The sequence below is a fragment of the Geotrypetes seraphini genome, chromosome 8 (assembly GCF_902459505.1).
Source record: "Geotrypetes seraphini chromosome 8, aGeoSer1.1, whole genome shotgun sequence".
Taxonomy (NCBI): domain Eukaryota; kingdom Metazoa; phylum Chordata; class Amphibia; order Gymnophiona; family Dermophiidae; genus Geotrypetes; species Geotrypetes seraphini.
This window is the reverse complement of record NC_047091.1, coordinates 162,881,296-162,900,247: the sequence shown is the minus strand read 5'-3', so window position 1 is coordinate 162,900,247 and position 18,952 is coordinate 162,881,296. Positions and strand designations below refer to the sequence as shown.

The following is an 18,952-nucleotide window of genomic DNA, read 5'->3' as shown; positions in this document are numbered from 1 at the left end:
AAGTCCTTAGATCAGCCCCTTTGAAAACTATCGTGCTGAACATCTTAAAATGCCTTTTAAAAATCCATCTGCTAACAACATCCAAATCCTGATTTGGGAAAGTCAGAATTGGACGTTTCACACTGCAGTTTGTCCAAATAGCAAGGGGGCTTGTTGGGGCAAAAAGTAGGATCCCAAAAGTAGGATGTCCAGTAGAGATTTTTGAATGGGAAGAAACATCTGTGTCTACAACGAAGGACATTTTTATCTAGACCTGTTTCAGTCACGACCGAGTTACAAAGAGGTGCTGATTGAGCAGCTAGGCCTCCTCCTTAATCCACCAGTGGTTGCTGTCAAAACTGGAAAGGAAGGCCTCCACCTGTTTTCTGAAGTAGATGAATAAGGATATTGGTATGTGGTGCTTTAAGCAAGACCATGGCTGGGATTGGACATGTCAGCATGTTGCTGGAAAAATATGTTGCTAAATCCATAACCAACCTATTCAACTGAAAACTGCCCCCCCTCAAACCTTAGCAAATTAAAAGGGCCAAGGTACATACTGGCTTCATCAGAGTCGTAGCTGTTGGCCTCTTCGTCCTCCTCCTCTTGAGTCTGCTGTTGCCGCAGAGTGGCAGCTGGAGCTGGCGGGGCTGCAGCAGATGCATATTGCGTGGTCTGGCGTGTAGCCCTTTCTTCTCTAGATGTCGGCAATGAGTAGCTGCCTCCTTTGTCCTCCCTTGGCGCCGCTGCTGCTGAGTAACCAGGATCTGCCTGAGCTGGCACAACTGATTGATTTGCTGTCCCAAAAGAAAAGGCAAAGAGAGTCTTTGGAACACTGTAGACTGAACATTCTAAGATCACCAACACTGAAATTAACCCGCGTGACATTCAATCAAATCACAATGATCAGTTAAAATTTATTGCAAAATCCCATCATTTCTAGATGTGAGGGGCTCATTTTCAAAAAAGAAAGACGTCCAAAAGACAACATAAACTGGCACGTAGACATCTTGCTAGTCAAAACGTCCATTTGGGTATTTTTTAAACTGACTTTCTAGATGTCTTTCTCGTCGTTTTGTCTCCAATGCGTCTAAATATTAAGGGGACATGTTAGAGGTATGTTTTGGGCATGCTTGGTGTAGGGTTTTACAGCGAAAATCAAACATATTACAAAATGTCCAGGACCAATGACATAGCGAAGGTGACTGGCGCCCAGGGGAGTGGTGCCCCCTCCCGTACTCGTCCCCCACCCCACACCCCCGCCATGCACGCATCTGTGCCCCTTCCCCGTACCTTTTTAACTTCAGTGAGAGCAGCGAAGAACTTGCAGCCCACGTCAGTTTCGGAGCTCTCTCTGACATCACTTCCTCCCGGAAGTGATGTCAGGGAAAGCACCAAAGCTGACACAGACAGGAAGTTCATCGCTGCTCATGCTGAAAATAAAAAAGGTACGGGAAAGGGACACACACGCGCAGCAAGGGGAGGAGTTGGAAGGGGAGGTGAAGAGGGGCGTCAGCCCCCTGAGGAAGACCACGCCTGGGGCGGACCGCCCCCCCCCCTCACAAGCCCCTTACTACGCCACTGTCCAGGATACAATGTGGACATTTTGGCCTAGACCTGTTTTTAAACATATAAGGGTCAAAAAGGATGACCACTGGAGAGATGGAAATATGGCCCCCACACACTACCCTAGTGGTCACTGACCCCCGCTCACCCTTCAGATTTCTGCACAAAACAGTATATATTTGTCTCTTTGACAGCTGCAGATACTATGGACAGTCCTAGAGGAGCTGCAAGTAGGTTTCTGGAGTAGCCTGGTGGGCAGTGCAGTGGACTGCAGAGAAAGGGACCCAGGCCCATATGTTACCCTAACTAGCATACTTCTGGTGGAAAGCGTAAGCCCACAAAAGCCCTCCCAGAACCCACCGTACTTCCATATAGGTGATACCTGCAGGCTATTGGAGTGGGAGACAGGTGGGTACAGTAGGTTTGGGGGGGAATTATGGTACGATGTGTACCTGGCACCTTTAATGTGACATTCACAGCAGTGTCCCCTAGGGTGCCCCATTGCTCCGCTGGTAGGTCAGTGTGGCCAGTCCATTATAAATGTTGGTCCCCTTCCTACATGCAAATGGATTGTTTTGGATGTTTTTAATTTTGATTTTTTTTTTCTTATAATGGAAAGAAAAAATGAGATGTCTAGCTGGACAAAACATCTAGCTGTATTTTTTGGAAAAAAAAAATAAAAAGTTAGACATCTTGCAGGTTCAAAAATGATCATTTTTTCCATCCAAAATTTGGACACCTAGCAAGAAACGTCCAAAGTCAGACTTAAGACATCGTTTCGAAAATGGCCCTCCACCAGTCCAAATTAGGGGTAATTTCATAGAGCATTTAGAGGCTGATTTTATAAATGGCGCCATTTGCAGAATCACGCCTACCACCGCACAGCTTGACTTAGGCATCGCTAGGCGCCAATATATTAAGACAGGGTTTTCCTGGCCTAATGAACCGGCACCTAATACAAACGTCTAGCGATGCCTAAATCAGGCCATGCCTATTCTCCGCCCCCTAACCACACCTACTTTGTGGGTAGGCATCGTTAGACACCGCTGGGCACCTTGATTTAGACGTTGGCAGGCACCGCGTAGATCGCTTAATTAATTTTTACATTTTTTTAATTGCATGGTCAATTACCGCACCAATTAAGCTCATTAATCAATTTTGAGCTCCACGTGGAACTCAGCTTGGCGTCCTCAATTGGGGGCACCTAACCTAAGCACTGTTTATGGATTCTGGCCCTTAATGCACGTAAAAAAATTCTTTTGCAAACAGAAAATGGCTGTTCTAAAACTGAACTCATGTATTCACGTGGGAAATCAGACACCGGGCAAGATTGCTTCTACATTTAAATGATCTGCATTTAGGCGTTCTCGGGGGCTCAGCTCAAATGTATAAAATATGTGGGAGCAATCCTAATAAGCTGCACCTAAATTAAGATGCCACAAGGGGGCACTTTTAGCTCCAGTTCTGTACTGGTGTTGAGGCATGCCGAACACAAGGGCAAAGTGGCTTTTGGCACCAAGACTTGGTTCATAGACAGTAACGCGGAAGACAAAGGCGCGCGCCGACAACTGAGCGCAAGACGGAGGCGCGAGCCGAAGAAAAAGACTGTTTTTAGGGGCTGCGACGGGGGGTTTTGTTGGGGAGTCCCCCCCACTTTACTTAATACAGATCGCGGCGGCGTTGTGGGGGGTTTGGGGGGTTGTAAACCCCCACATTTTAGTGAAAACATAACTTTTTCCCCCAAAATGCCCCCACAACGCGGCGCGATCTGTATAAAGTAAAGTGGGGGGGGGGTCCCCACCCCCCCCCCCCGTCGTAGCCCCTAAAAACAGTCTTTTTCTTCGGCGCGCACCTCTGCGCTGCGCTCAGTTGTCTGCTCGTGCCTTTGTCCCGGTGCGCTTTTGACCTGACACCCCAAGACTTAGGCGCAACCACTTATGACAGATCAATGACTGGCATAGGTGCACCATGCAGCGTGCACAACTGTTTTCCATAAGTAGCACATATTGCATGGCAATGCATCCGTGACACGCCCATGCTCCAAACACAGGTACATCCCACTTTTAGTTACACATTATGCAGATTGTGCTTGAATGAGCCAATTAATAGTATCAATCCCACGCCCGCGCCAGCGGAACAGGTCCTCCACCCGCCACCTGGCAGTTCGCAGCTCTTTACCCTGTCCCGTCCCCCCCCCCCCCCATGCATGCTCAGTTTTCACACATGCGCAAAGGTCGTGTAATCTGCACTCATCACTAGCCTTATTCCAGCCCTCACTGAACCTTTGTCATTCCTGGAACTTGATCATGATACAGTATTAACAGGTCACTAATGAAGATTACTGTCCCGGAGGCCATTATAAACCAAAATGTAAGCAAGATGGAGCTTGTTATACATTAGAAATACATTATATTGTGTTCCTTCTCTCAAAAATCGTGGCCTGGGGCTTCTCATTTTGGCCCTGCTCCTCCCTGTTGTGAAAATGTCTTTAACGATTGTCAGCTTTACTTCATTTCATTTTGAACAGAATATGAATCAGCCTGTTGGTAGCTATTATTCTTTTATTTAACTGTAACATGCATGACAATAAAACAAAATTGTAGCAAAGGACAAATTTAAGTCTAAAGTTTTAATGCATCTCAGCAGGAGTCTCTTTCCTCAGGGATCAATTACTGTATATTTTTTTTTTTTTCACCTGGTCTTTCAGGAAATCTGTTTGCAGGAGCTGCAGCGGAGCCTGGTCTGCCAACCCCTGAAAAATATGCAAGACAACAATGCTCAGTCGACACCGGGTAACTTCTACAGCCACACTCACTGGCGCAAATGCTTCCTACATTCACGGTTATTTAAAGACCTGACTTATTCGGATGCTATACGTATCTTCGGAAAAGGCAGAAGCGGACACCAGTATCCAAGCACGCTCTGGAAGTGGAGAGGGCAGAAGTTTCCTCTGGGATCATAGGGTTATCGGATTTTAGTTAAATAAAATCTGGGCCCATTGCCCTGCCCCCCAGGCCCACCCAGTTCTGCCCCATTCCGCCCACGTCATGCCCCAGCCTCACCGCCACCCCTTCAACCTGTTCTCGTTGGTCAGGACTCAGGAGGGCATCCGCGCTCCTGACATGGTCCTAAAGAAGAAGCGTTTTAAAACCCGGACACAGGGCTGGGTTTTGAAAAGCCGTCCAGACGCCAGGACATGCCCTCTAAACATAAGAACATAAGAACATAAGAAATGCCCCTGTCGGGTCAGACCGGAGGTCCATCGTGCCCGGCAGTCCGCTCACGCGTCGGCTCCTCAGGTCCAGGACCTGATAGTGCTCATACCCTAAAACTGTCATACGCTTTTCGCTTATGATCTGTAGAGTAACCTTCTAAGTATACCCTGTAATCCCCTTCGCTTCCAGGAAGTCATCCAGCCCCATTTTGAAACCCAGTATTGTACTCTGTCCTATTACCTCATTTGGAAGCATGTTCCAGGTGTCCACCACCCTCTGAGTGAAGAAAAACTTCCTTGCATTCGTTTTGAATCTGTCCCCTCTCAGTTTTTCTGAATGACCTCTTGTTTTTGTTGTCCCCGCTAGTCTGAAGAATCTGTCCCTCTCCACCTTCTCTATGCCTTTCATGATTTTATACATCTGTATCATGTCTCCTCTCAGTCTCCGCTTTTCCAGGGTAAAGAGCCCCAGTTTGTCTAACCTTTCGGAATATGAAAGGTTCTCCATTCCCCTTATCATCCTGGTTGCTCTCCTCTGGACCCTCTCAAGCATCGCCATGTCTTTCTTAAGGTACGGTGACCAGTATTGGACACAGTACTCCAGATGTGGTCGCACCATTGCTCGATACAATGGCAGGATAACTTCCTTCGTTCTTGTAGTGATACCTTTTTTGATAATGCCCAGCATTCTGTTTGCTTTCTTTGAGGCCGCTGCACATTGCGCCGCTGGCTTCATTGTTGTATCCACCAATACCCCCAGGTCTTTTTCTAGGGTGCCTTTCCCCAGCACCCTTCCTCCCATCGTATAGCTGTACATGGGGTTCCCTTTCCCCATGTGCAAGACCTTACATTTCTCCACATTGAAGCTCATCTGCCATCTTTTTGCCCATTCACACAGTTTGTTCAGGTCTCTCTGTAATTCTTTGCATTCCTCAACAGTTTCTACTCTGTTGGAGAGTTTTGTATCGTCCGCAAACTTGATAACTTCACACTTCGTGCCCGTTTCCAGATCATTAATGAAAACATTGAACAGCAGCGGTCCCAGCACAGACCCCTGTGGGACACCACTCGTGACCCCTTTCCAGTCAGAGTAGTGTCCTTTTACTACTACCCTCTGCTTCCTATCCGCCAGCCAATTTTGGATCCATCTGTGGATGTCCCCTTCCACCCCGTGGTTCCACAGTTTCTTCAGCAGGGGCACATGGGGTACCTTGTCAAAGGCTTTTTGGAAATCCAGATATACTATGTCAATGGGGTTACCTTGGTCCAAATGTTTGCTTATCCCCTCAAAGAAATGCAGTAGATTCGTTTGGCACGATCGTCCTTTACAGAAACCATGCTGGCTTGTTCTCATCAGGTTGTTTTTTTCTATGTGCTCATTGATACCTTCCCTGATCAATGATTCGACCATCTTCCCCGGAACTGAGGTCAGCTCACCGGTCTATAGTTCCCCGGGTCGCCTCTCGATCCTTTTTTGAAGATTGGTGTAACATTTGCTATCCTCCAGTCTTCCGGGATTATCCCTGTTCTCAAGGATAGGTTGCAAATATGCCTGAGTAACTCCGCTATTTCGTCTCTGAGCTCTTTCAGTATTCTCGGGTGGATCCCATCTGGGCCAGGAGATTTGTCAATTTTTAATCTATCTATCTGCCTGAGAACGTCTTCGAGGCTTACCTCCATGCATGAAAATATTCCCTCTTGATTCCCCTTGAAGATCTTTTCCGGTTCCGGCACGTTGGATGTGTCTTCTTTTGTAAAGACCGATGCGAAGAACTTGTTTAGTCTATCAGCCACCTCTTTTTCCTCCTTCACCACTCCTTTCTTGTCTCCTTCATCCAGAGGTCCCACCTCCTCCCTCGCTGGCTGTTTCCCTTTTACATATCTGAAAAATGGTTTAAAATTTCTTGCCTAAGAACATAAGAACTGCCATCTCCGGATCAGACCTTCGGTCCATCAAGTCCGGCGATCCGCACACGTGGAGGCCCTGCCAGGTGTACACCTGGCGTAATTTATAGTCCACCATATCTTTATATGCCTCTCTTAAGGAGATATGCATCTAGTTTGCTCTTGAAGCCTAGGACAGTCGATTCCGCAATAATCTCCTCTGGGAGGGCATTCCAGGTGTCAACCACTCTCTGAGTGAAGCAGAACTTCCTGACATTAGTCCTGAACCTGTCCCCCCTTAGCTTCATTACATGTCCTCTAGTCCGTGTCAAATTGGACAATGTAAATAATCTTCTCTGCTCTATTTTGTCGATTCCTTTCAGTATTTTGAAGGTCTCGATCATATCCCCACGCGGTCTCCTTTTCTCAAGGGAGAACAATCCTAGTGTTATTAGTCTATCTTCGTATTCCAGTTTCTCCATACCCTTCACCAGTTTTGTTGCTCGTCTCTGCACCCTCTCCAGCAGTTTTATATCCTTCTTTAGGTAGGGAGACCAATGTTGGACGCAGTATTCCAAGTGTGGTCTGACCATTGCCCTATAAAGCGGCATTATAACTTTCTCCGATCTACTCGAGATTCCTTTCTTTATCATGCCCAACATTCTATTTGCCTTCTTTGCCGCTGCCGCGCATTGTGCCGACGGCTTCAGGGTCCTATCTATCAGTACACCCAGGTCCTTTTCTTGTTCACTCTTCCCCAGAGTTGCACCTGACATTGTATACTCGTATTCCTTATTCTTATTGCCTAAATGCATTACCTTGCATTTCTCCACATTGAACTTCATCTGCCATTTCTCCGCCCATGTTTCTAACCGACACAAGTCGCTCTGGAGTTCCTCTCTATCCTCCTGCGATCTGATTGCCCGGCATAGTTTTGTATCGTCTGCAAACTTGATGATCTCACTGGATGTTCCTTCCTCCAGGACATTGATATAAATATTAAAAAGGATCGGCCCAAGTACCGAGCTCTGGGGTACACCACTAGTCACTTTCTCCCAGTCGGAGAACTTCCCATTTATGCCCACTCTCTGCTTTCGGTTTTCCAGCCATTTGCCTATCCATCTTTGTATATCTCCTTCTATGCCATGGCTTTGTAGTTTCCTGAGAAGTCTTTCGTGTGGAACTTTGTCGAACGCTTTCTGGAAGTCCAAGTATATTATGTCCACCGGCTTCCCACTATCAATTTGCTCATTCACGGTCTCAAAAAATTGGAGTAAATTCGTCAAACATGATTTCCCTTTCCTGAATCCATGTTGACTGGGTTTCATCAAGTCGTGTGCGTCCAAGTGCCGGACTATGCTATCTTTGATCAGTGCTTCAACCATCTTGCCGGGGACAGACGTAAGACTCACAGGCCTATAGTTGCCCGGTTCCCCTCTCGATCCTTTTTTGAAAATTGGCGTGACGTTCGCTATCCACCAGTCGTCCGGTATCTGTCCAGTTCTGATTGTCAGGTTTGCAAGTTTTTGCAATAACTCAACCTTCAATTCCTTTAAGACTCTCGGGTGAATTCCATCCGGTCCAGGGGATTCGTCACTTTTAAGTTTGTCGATCTGATAGTATATCTGGTCTAAGTCCACTTCAACTGTGGTGAGGCTGTCTTCTATTTCTCCTGCAAACACTTTCTCCGCTTCAGGTATTGTTGAGGTGTCCTCCTTCGTAAAGACGGACGCAAAGAAGGAATTTAGTTTGTCTGCGATTTGTTTATCTTCCTTGATGTACCCTTTTCTTCCCTGGTCGTCCAGGGGTCCCACTGCCTCCTTGGCTAGTCTCTCCTCGTATTCTTTCTTGGCTTTTCTGACCACTTGGTGACATTCTTTCTGATGCTTCCTGTGCTCTTTCCAATTTCCTTCAGTTTTGTCCTTTTTCCACTTCCAAAATGATGTTTTCTTGTCTCCTATCACTGTCTTTACTTCATTGTTTATCCATGCTGGGTCTTTAGTCTGATTCTTTTTGCATCCTTTCCTAAATCTGGGTACATATAGGTTTTGTGCCTCGCTTACCGTGTCCTTGAGTAGGGACCAGGCTTGCTCCACAGATCGAGCTTTCTTGGAGCTGTTTCTGAGCTTCTTCTTCACCATTTGTCTCATGGCATCATAGTTCCCTTTCTTGAAGTTAAACGTTGTTCCCTTTGTTCTCTTCCCCTTTGGTAATCCTACTTCCACTTGGAACAGAATCATGTTGTGGTCACTGTTTCCTAGCAGTCCCATTACTTCCACTCCCTTTGCAGGTCCTTTTAGCCCCTCTCGTTGGAGTCTGGACAAGTTGTTCCATGAAACAGTCTTGGACGGCTTCCAGGAACTCCGTTTCCTTCGTGCATTTCGAATTTCCAAGCCGCCAGTCTATCCCGGGATAGTTGAAATCTCCCATAACTATAGTGTTAGCGTTCTCGCATTCCCTCCTCAGCTCGGCTACCATTTCTGTATCCTCTGCTTCCGATTGCCCAGGTGGACGGTAGATCAGTCCCATCTTTATCTCGGATCCGTTTTTTCCTGGTATTTTAACCCACAATGACTCCAGTTGACCATTTGCCGCTGCTGTATCCACACTAGTTGAGTAAAAAGAGGACATGTCTGGTAACCCTAATCATAGAGACTGTACTCCCACTCCCGTCACACCACAACCTCCAGATACTTGAGTTGGTGGGAATCTCCAGCCCCACCAGCAAAAAATGTTCCTCCACCAGCGGCTCTTTCGATCTACTGCCCCTCCTCCCTCCACCCCCCCATGCACATATTCAGTTTTCATGCATGCACAAGGACCTTTGCTGCTGGCTGGCCTTGGGGATCCCTGTCAGCTATAGCAACAGATAATGACAATTTGGGGGGGGGGTCTTAAGCCCCCCATGGCTATACCACTGCACTAGTGGTTTCGAAACTTGTCCTCGGGGAATCCTGTTCTTTCAAGCTGTCATGAAAAAAAATGTATGCTCTGCCTAGGGTTACCAGATTCTCTACGCCCCCAGGACCACCTAGTCCCCCCCCCCACCAGCACTGCCCCCAGACAGTATCTGCACATGTGCGGACATGGCGCAATGATATCATGCGCACCTGACATCACCATGTTGCACCCACGCATGCGTGGATGCCCCTTCCTGGCGCAATTTTGGCGGGAGGATCTTCCAAACCCAGACAAAGTGCCGGGTTTTGAAAAGCCGTCTGGGGAAATCCGGATGACTGGTAACCCTAGCTCTGCCCCCACTGCATGCAAATATGCTCAAGTACATTCATTGCAGATATTCTAAAATGTAAACACAAAAACAGAGCCAACAACCCCTCAGTGAAGACCGATAAACAAAATAAAGAAAGTGGAGGGAGGGAACTGGACACATCAACCCGTGTTGTAAATTATTTATTAATTACAACACATACCGTATTTTCACTCATATACCGCGCACCCGTGTAAAACGCGCACCCGGGTAACTGTAATTTATGTAAATAAATTTTTATATACCACGCACACCCGTATACCGCACAGAGAAAGGGCGAGACCGCCGGAAGAGGAAGCAGCACAGACGCAGGGCTCACAGAAGGGCCGGGACCGCCAAGAGGAAGCAGCAGGACAACGGTAGGAGCTTCTACATGATGGGGGGGGTCAGGAGGCTGTGGGGGTGCGAGCGGTCCTTCGGGGTGGGGGTGTGAGTGCGTGTGCGCGGTCCTTCGGGGTGGGGGTGCGAGCGGTCCTGCGGGGGGGTGAATCGGACGTCGGGGGGGGGGGAACTATGTAAAAAAAAAGTTGTAAAACGCGCTCACGCGTATAACGCACAAGGTTATGCACGGTTTGTAAAAATCGTGTATAACGCACGCGTTATATGCGTGAAAATACAGTATATAAAGGAAAGAGGATATGTCATATGGACTGATATTCGTTTAGATATGTGCTGTATTTAATAAATAATTTGCAAGTCAACACTGTCAAGGGTTGATGTGTCCAGTTCCCTCTCTCCACTTTCTTTATCTTTTTTTTTTTTTTTTTCAGATATTCTGAAATTCCAAGTGGCTGGGAGGTCCCAGGCTTGGAAAACACTGCTGTACAATTCACTGGGCCCTGGAAGTTTTATGTGATATAGCAAATGCAATGCAGTACAAAAAAAACCTCTGAAGCACATAGGATGCACAAATGAAATGAAAGATGTGTTGACCGTGGCTCAAAGCTGGCAGGCACCTGGCTGGGAGGACTGGATAGTAGAACTCGGATGAGAAACTGGAGGAGATCTCGAAGCTTGAACTGAATTGGCACGTCTAATACCTAGGATAAAAGAGGAAAGTGAGCAGAGTTAAATCATTGTGTAAATAATCATAAATAAAACATTCCTTTTGCATGTGAATGCTCAGGCGGAATGCAAGGCATGAGAGGAAACCATTTTCCCATCGATGCAATAGCTGAGCTCTTGCTGTTGGGGCTAAAATGTAGCTGTTCTTTGGCTCTTTCACTCATCAGTGCAAGACTCGTGTTCTGCCCCCATGTTTTGCAGGCGTTTGCTTAGTTTCTTACATAGGAACTGGTTAAATGTTTGTAATGGATGTGTAGATTATGGGTGCTCTGTGGACTCGGATTCCCTGAGGGCTGGGCTGCTTCCACAGTCTGGGGAGAGCGGCGGCCATATTGGGTGAGAGCCTGAGAGTGGTGGTGTCCTCCCACCAGGTTTGTTTTCTTTTTAACCCTTTAGTTCTAACGATCTAACACAGCTTAGATTTATTTTCTAAGTCTGGAGAACGGTGTCATCTCCACAAGGTGGACTCCCAGCTTAGCTCTGATATGCTGGTAGAGTAAGAAGATAAGTAACAGGCTGGAACTGCATTGGATCCGTCTGACTGTTAAGTTGTTTGCTTCATTTATTAAAGAAACTGTTCAATCAATTCAGTCTGGCTGGTGACAGCAAGATTACAGAATTAGGGGTTGGCTGAATAAAGAACCTCTTACAGCGGCCAATATAACTCAGAGGAGTCCTTGCTTCAGCACAAAAACCTGAGATAGAGCCTATGCAGTGAGCTGTATAGTATGATTTGGTCAGCACACCTAGAAAAAGTTTTGAAGTACTATTGCCATATTCTGCCCTAACTATAAAACTGGAAGACTATGCACGCCAACTCCAGCAGCCCAGAAAGAATATTTGAATAACCTGGATTACCACAAAAACACAGATCTGTTGCCATAAACCCAGGATTCTAGAATTTTCTTTAACCTAAGAAACATGGAGGATAAATTTGTTTAGGGAGTTTATGCCAGAAATGCATTTAAAAAAAAAAAAATCCCCAGTACTTTATAAAAGACTTGGTGAACCCAGAGCCTTTTATAAAATATGAATAGCATCAGCAAAAAAATTAATGTGCATTTGGTGGCCATTTTGAACTATATCACTTGGAGGTCTACACATGTAAGTAAAAGATTTTGTAAACTGCACATCAGAGGGGATCTGTTCAAAATTCAAACTTTTGGAATTTCAAGAAGGTTTTAAAGCCTGGCGTAAGAGCTATTTTCCCATTACATACTCTTCAAACCCCCAAATCCAAAGGAGCAGTTTGCAGAAGCTATAAGTGACTTGAAGCAAGTGTTAAGGCCTACGAGGGGAATAATTTTTCTACCTCAGTAGGAAAGAAAAGAGTTTTCAAATGTTTTTTAATTTTTTAAATATAGTTCCCCGATAGATCTATGCACTTCATCCACTATCCCTGCAATGACTTTAACCCCTTTGAAAATAATTCTTCTGTTTGACCTTCAAACCAAGACATCACAGCTTCATTGAGGTCTTCATCACTTGAAAACTGCTGTCCACGGGGATATTTCTTTAAAACTTGCAATAGGAAATAAACCGAGGGAGCCGGGTCAGGACTGTAGGGTAGATGGTTCAGCTGCTGAAACCCACATTCTCGGATGGCAGCCTATGATTTTCGTGACATGTGCACCATCGCATTGTCATAAAGAAGCAGCACGCCTGCTGTGAGAGTTTTCCTCATCTTTTCTCCTTGATTGACTCCCGCAAAGCGATCACTGTGTTGGCGTAACTCTCCCCGGTTATGGTTGTCTTGTGTGGCACGAATTCCAGAAGCAAAAGTCCTTCGTCATCCCAGAAGACAGTTGCCATGACTTTGTCTGCAGATTTTTCTGTCTTGAACTTTTTTGGGGGTGGGGGATGACTTGTGCTTCCACTGCGTTGACTCCATTTTGGACTCAGGATCTCTGTGATAGACCCAAGTCTCATCTCCAGTCACCAAACAATTAAAAATTCACTTGGCTTTGTGCAGGTGGGCCGTAGCCCTGCAACCGCTCCATGTACCTTAATATTACCTGGAAGAGGGGAGTGCTCTGGCTGGAGAAGGGGATGCTTGGCCCTGAGTTTCCGCCCCTCCAGGTACGCCACTGGCCCCACTGCATATGCCTCCACCATGAACTGCAACTGTGTCAGTCAGGCAGGAGGGGTGACCAAGTTACCCTTTCCAGAAGGGAAACTTTTTGGCAAATCCTGGTTTTAAAATTGCATCCCAAAAACAATGTCGTTTTTGTAGTCCATGATTCTTATCCATTGAAATCAGTGGTACAGGTCCCATAATGCACCAGGATGAGATTGGCAGAAATCTAGGACTGGCCAAAAAGTCTTCCTTCTGGAATGGGTAACCTGGTCACCCTACAGGTAGGCCAAGTTCAACTCGTGACCTCACAGAATTGTATCTTTGACCCTGCCAGAGGCCAGCAAGTATGTATGACCCTGGGCAAGTCACTTAATGCCCCCATTGCCCCAGGTACATTATCTAGATTGTGAGCCCACCAGGACAGACAAGGAGAAATACTTGAGTATCTGAATAAATGCATGTAAACCGTTCTGAGCTCCCTTGGGAGGACTGTATAGAAAACTGAATAAATAAATAGTGTGAAAAGTTTCAGCCTCTGATAACCAGAGCTGGTATTGTGACATCATAATGCCTCATTCCACTAATGCCTAAGAGCCAACCTCAGCAGTGATGTCACAATGGCTTGATGGTCCTAGACTTGGCTCACTTTTACTACATTTTGATTTCTAGAGTGAGGCAGTGGTTAAAGCTACAGCCTCAGCACCCTGAGGTTGTGGGTTCAAGTCCCATCCTGTTCTTTGTGACCCTGGGCAAGTCACTTAATCCCCCCCATTGCTCCAGGTACATTAGATAGATTGTGAGCTCACTGGGACAGACAGGGAAAAACCACTTGAGTACCTGAATAAATGCATGTAAACCGTCCTGAGTTCCCTTGGGAGAACAGTATAGAAAACTGGGATGGAAGAATAAATACAGTGGTGCCTCGCATAAAGAACGCCTCGCACAGCGAACGCTGCACACAACGAACTTCATGTCATGATTCCTACAACGAACTTCGTTTCACACAACGAAGTCGCCCGAGCTTCCACGATCGCTGCCGACGTATTGCATCCTTCCGCGCAGGCACTGCAGGCAGTCGTTAGTCACTGCGCTTAACTTAAGCACGTATCGCGGCAATCGTTCTTCATTACGAATTAAATCACGCACGCACGCACGCACGTATCACGGCAGTCGTCCTTTTAAGATCAACTCAATATTTTTTATATATCATGGCTTCTAAAAAAAAGCAGGAAGGTGATTTCTGTTGAAATGAAACGGGAAATAATTAGAAAGAGTGAATGTGGGGTAAAACAGTGTGACCTCGTCAAAGAGTTTGGCCTCGGCAAGACCACCATTTTCACCATTTTGACAAATTTATCTTTTTTTATGTCATCTTAGCATATTTTATGCTGCAGAACGAATTATTTTTTTTAACATGTATTGTTATGGGAAAACGCGTTTCCCATAACGAACTTTTCGCATAACAAACTTGCTCCTGGAACGAATTAAGTTCGTTGTGTGAGGCACCACTGTCTATGGAAATTTTTGTGTTCCCCTCTCAGGGCTCCAGGCCTGCCCTTGTTCACGCTACCACACACAAGTGAAATTGATACAGTCTGCCCTAACTAACAAAAAAAAGCAATTAACAAAAATCCACATCCCTAATGCTTAAGCCACCTTTATTAGCTGGAAGCTTTACAAGGTGGAACATAATTGTCACATAAGCTTTAACTGGGCCAAACAAATTGCCTTCTTCCCTTTTAGCTCACTTCCCAAGACAACATCCATGCGAGCCCGCTTAGAGACCCTGCAGAGGATGTACAGCAGGCTACCTTTATTCATCATGATTTCAGCCCTTCGGCGATTCTACGGTGAGATGAAAAATCGCACAAAATCATTTGGTTTTGTCCTCAGCTTGTCTGGGATCAGAGAATGACTTCTTGCACTTTCCATTAATAATATTTTCTCCGAATTCATCTTGCCTTCCATCAGCTAGCTTTGGAAAGTTTGCTTTTCATTTGAAACCCTCGGTAAGGGGAGAAGATTTAATCTCACTCATTTTCTGTCACCTCTCTGTAGGGCCACTCATCTCTCTCGTCATCTGTCTCACAGTACTATGGCAACCGAGGAAAAACAGACTGACCACTAGAGAATGACAGGGTGACAAAATTCACCACCATTCCTGTCCCCGCGATAATCGTGGGGAAACTATAAGAACATAAGAGCATAAGAATAGCCTTAATGGGTCAGCCCGATGGTCCATCAAGCTCAGTAGCTCGTTCTCACAGTGACCAATCCACGTACCTAGTACTTGGCCAAAACCCAAGGAGAAGCAACATTCCAGCATCTCAAAGAATAGCAAGATTCTAGAACCCAATAAGAGCAACATTCCAAAGCTGAGATTGTGATGTCATAATGCCTCAGAGCCAACCTCATCAGCGATGTTACAATGGCTTAATTGTCCTATACTTGGCTCATGTAAGAACATAAGAATAGTTTACTGAGTCAGACCAATGGTCCATCAAGCCCAGCAGCTTGTTCTCATGGTGGCCAATCCAGGTCACTAGTACCTGGCCAAACCCAAGATGTGGCATGGTGCTGGAGAGGGATGATAGAAGGAGAAATGTTGGGCATGGAGCTGGTGGGCAGCGGCAAAATATGCTGCACACAGTCCGTGGAATAAGAGCGGGAGAAATGTTGGATGTGGCAGTAGAGGGAGTTAGAGAGATGCACCCTGGATCCCTCACTCTCTCTCTCTCTTTCCCTCTTTCCCCACTCCCTTTGCAGCAAGGGAGGGAATGAGATAGAGAGAGAGAGATGGTGGACAGTGAGAGAGAGGGAGACGTTGCACATGGAGGTGGAGGAGAGAGCAAGAAATGCTGTACAGGGGTGGGGAGGAGAAAAAGATTGTGCTTTGTGTAGTTTAATTTTGTGGTTACCATTATATTGTGTGTACCGTATATGAAAAATGAATGAAAGACATGGCATTTACAATTAGTGTTATTACTATAGGGGTGGGGTTTGGGGCGGAGCTTGGGAAAGTCTAATGCGGGTCTAGGGTGGACAAACAAAAAACCCTCGCTGTCTATGCTCATACTTGATCTGTCCTTGCAATTTTCAGGGCACAAATCATAGAAGTCTGACCGACTCTGGCCTTATTCCACATCCAGATATGTATAGCCATGATTGGGGCACAGAGCATAGTTAAAGCAAGAAGATAGAGAAGAAAGTAGGAGCAGGAAGGGAAGATTTTTGGGGAGCAGGGTTCCTCCATTCCCTCCATCACTATGTCCAACATTCCTCCCTCTCGCATCCCTTTCCATCTATCCCACTGATCCCTCTCCACCACCACATCCAACATTTCTCCCTCTCATCTCTCAAGTTCCCTCTCTCAATTCTAGAAACATAGAAACATAGAAAAATGAAGGCAGAAAAGGGCCAAAGCCCATCAAGTCTGCCCACTTTAGTGACCCTCCGCCTTGAATTTGTTCACCACCCCCTGCCTTTACATCATTAGAGATCCCACGTGAATATCCCATTTATTTTTAAAATCTGCCACGCTGTTGGCCTCAATCACCTGCAGTGGGAGTTCGTTCCAATGATCGGCCACCCTCTCAGTGAAGAAATATTCTCTGAAGTCACCATGAAATTTCCTCCCCTAATTTTCAGCGGATGCCCTCTGGTGGACGAAGGTCCTATAAGATGGAAGATATCCTCTTCCACCTCGATACGGCCCGTGATATATTTAAATGTCTCAATCATGTCCCCTCTCTCTCTTCGTTCCTCAAGTGAGTACAGCTGCAATCTATTCAGCCTTACTTCATACGGGAGATCCTTGAGCCCCGAGACCATCCTGGTGGCCATCCGCTGAACTGACTCAATTCTCAGCACATCTTTCCGGTAATGTGGTCTCCAGAATTGAACACAATATTCCAAATGAGGTCTCACCATGAATCTGTACAGTGGCATCATGACTTCTGGCATCCTGCTGATAAAACCTCTACGGATGCAACCCATCATTTGCCTTGCCTTGGAGGAAGCCTTTTCCACTTGATTGGCAGTTTTCATGTCATCACTAATGATTACTCCTAAGTCCCGTTCTTCCGTGGTCCTAGCTAAGGTCTCACCATTTAACGTGTAAGTCCTGCATAGATTTCTTTTTCCCAAATTCATGCCCCCTCCCTCCTTCCTTCCGTTGTCCCAAGTTCACGCTCCCTTCCTTATGTGTCTCAATGCGCCCCTTCCTCCCGTGTTCCAATGCGCCCCTCTCCCTCCCTCCTGTGACCCAAAACGCTTCTCTCCCTCCCTCCCTCTCTTCTGTGTCCCAAATTCATGCCCCCTACCAAGGATGTGTACCTGTGTTCTGCCTGGCTCTAAGACATCCAAGTAGGCCTCCTCCTCCTTCTTTCAAGCTGCACTTATTTCTTCATAAAGCTATAGGTGGCAGCACAGTATGGCCAGAGGGAGCATTGCTTTATTCCTTTTCACTTTTTATCTAACCAACTTTCTATCCCCTTCTCTTATCCCCTAGCTTTCACATTTCTTATTCTCCTATTCCCTTTTATTTGCTTCCCATTACTACATTTCTACCCTCATATACTCATTATTCTACTCACTCATCTCCTTGACAACTCTCTCACATGGATCCACCATTTCTAGCATCTCCTTTCCTTGTCACTTACTCCACCCTAGTAACCCAGCATTTCTTTCTTATCTTTTTCTCTCTCCCTTAAACAAGTCCAACATCTCTCCTTTCTGCCCTTCCACTCCCTCCTCCCAAGTCTGACATCCCTCCCCTCCCCCCTAACAGCCCCCTGTCCATATCCCCTCCGCCTTTCCCTGTCCATCTCTCCTCTCCCTCATGCCCCCTCCACTGAATCTCTTTCCCTTTCCCTATCTTGCCTTCTCCACCAAATCTTTCTCCCTCTCCCCATTTTGCCCCTCCACATCCATGTCTCCATTTCCCTCCCTGCCATCTCTTCCTCTCCCTGATCCCCTCTGCCTTCCCCCATGTCCATCTATCCCTCTCTTTCTCCCTCTGTCCTCCAAATCCATCTTTCCTTGTCCCCTTTTGGCCTCCTCGGCCACCTCTCCCTGTCCTCCTTCGACCCTCTCTACCGTCCCCAAGTCCATCTCTCCCTGTCTCTCACAGAGCTGACATTTTCCCTCCCTCCCTTACTCATTTCCTCACATCTCTCCCTCTTTTCCTCATTTGAGTCCAACATCTCTCCCTTCCCCCTCCCTCCTCCAAGTCCTATATGCTCCCTCTCTACCTTCTCCTCCCCCAAATCTGAAATGTCTTGATGTGGGGCCATATTTCTAAGGCACTGTGGTGGAAGAGGCACCTTGCTAGGGCAGCGTGCCTGTTGGTCGTCTCTCGCTCTGCCGCATCCCTTCGCCAACATCTATTCCCCCCCCAACTGCGTGTCTACCTTAAATGTATTGTAAAAGTGCAGCGCCACCCTGCCACCGGCCCTGGCACCTTCTCTCAACTGCGGCCTACCCTCTCTGATAACTTCCTGTTTCTGCTTCAAATCTTCACTAGCAGTGAGCAAGTACCCACTGTTCATGGTTCATGGTGGCTGAGCTTTCCTTCTGACATCACTTCCTGGTCCTGTGAACAGGAAGTGACTTCAGAGGGAGAGATGAAGCTTCCATTTATATCTGATTAGGCATCTACCCTAATTGCAACCAGGTTTACATGCGCTAGTGCAGTTTTTAGTGCAGTAATTGCTAGAATATGTTGGACACACTCTCAACAATTACTGCCCAGACTTTAAAGCAGGGGTGCCCAACGCGTCGATCGCGATCGACCAGTAGCTCAGGAAGGCAACGCGAGTCGATCGCGGAGCCTATCCCGGGCTCTGTGATAGACTCGTGTTGCCGTCCTGATCTACGGGCCGATCAGCCTTCCTCTCCA

The 18,952-nt window shown here is 46.6% G+C and overlaps 1 protein-coding gene across 3 annotated transcripts in view; it reads right to left on the bottom strand.

The window, feature by feature from the left end:
• RPH3A (rabphilin 3A) overlaps positions 1 to 18,952 on the bottom strand; it is a 266,108-nt gene that overhangs the window by 38,209 nt on the left and 208,947 nt on the right. For 2 of the 3 annotated variants that reach the window (XM_033956966.1, XM_033956967.1), the window contains 3 exons: positions 10,868 to 10,951; positions 4,241 to 4,297; positions 540 to 776 (listed from right to left, as the gene is read on the bottom strand). In XM_033956966.1, the coding sequence (XP_033812857.1) occupies positions 540 to 776; positions 4,241 to 4,297; positions 10,868 to 10,951 (378 nt within the window). The remainder of the gene's footprint in view (positions 1 to 539; positions 777 to 4,240; positions 4,298 to 10,867; positions 10,952 to 18,952) is intronic. The other variant, XM_033956968.1, reaches the window with a different exon arrangement.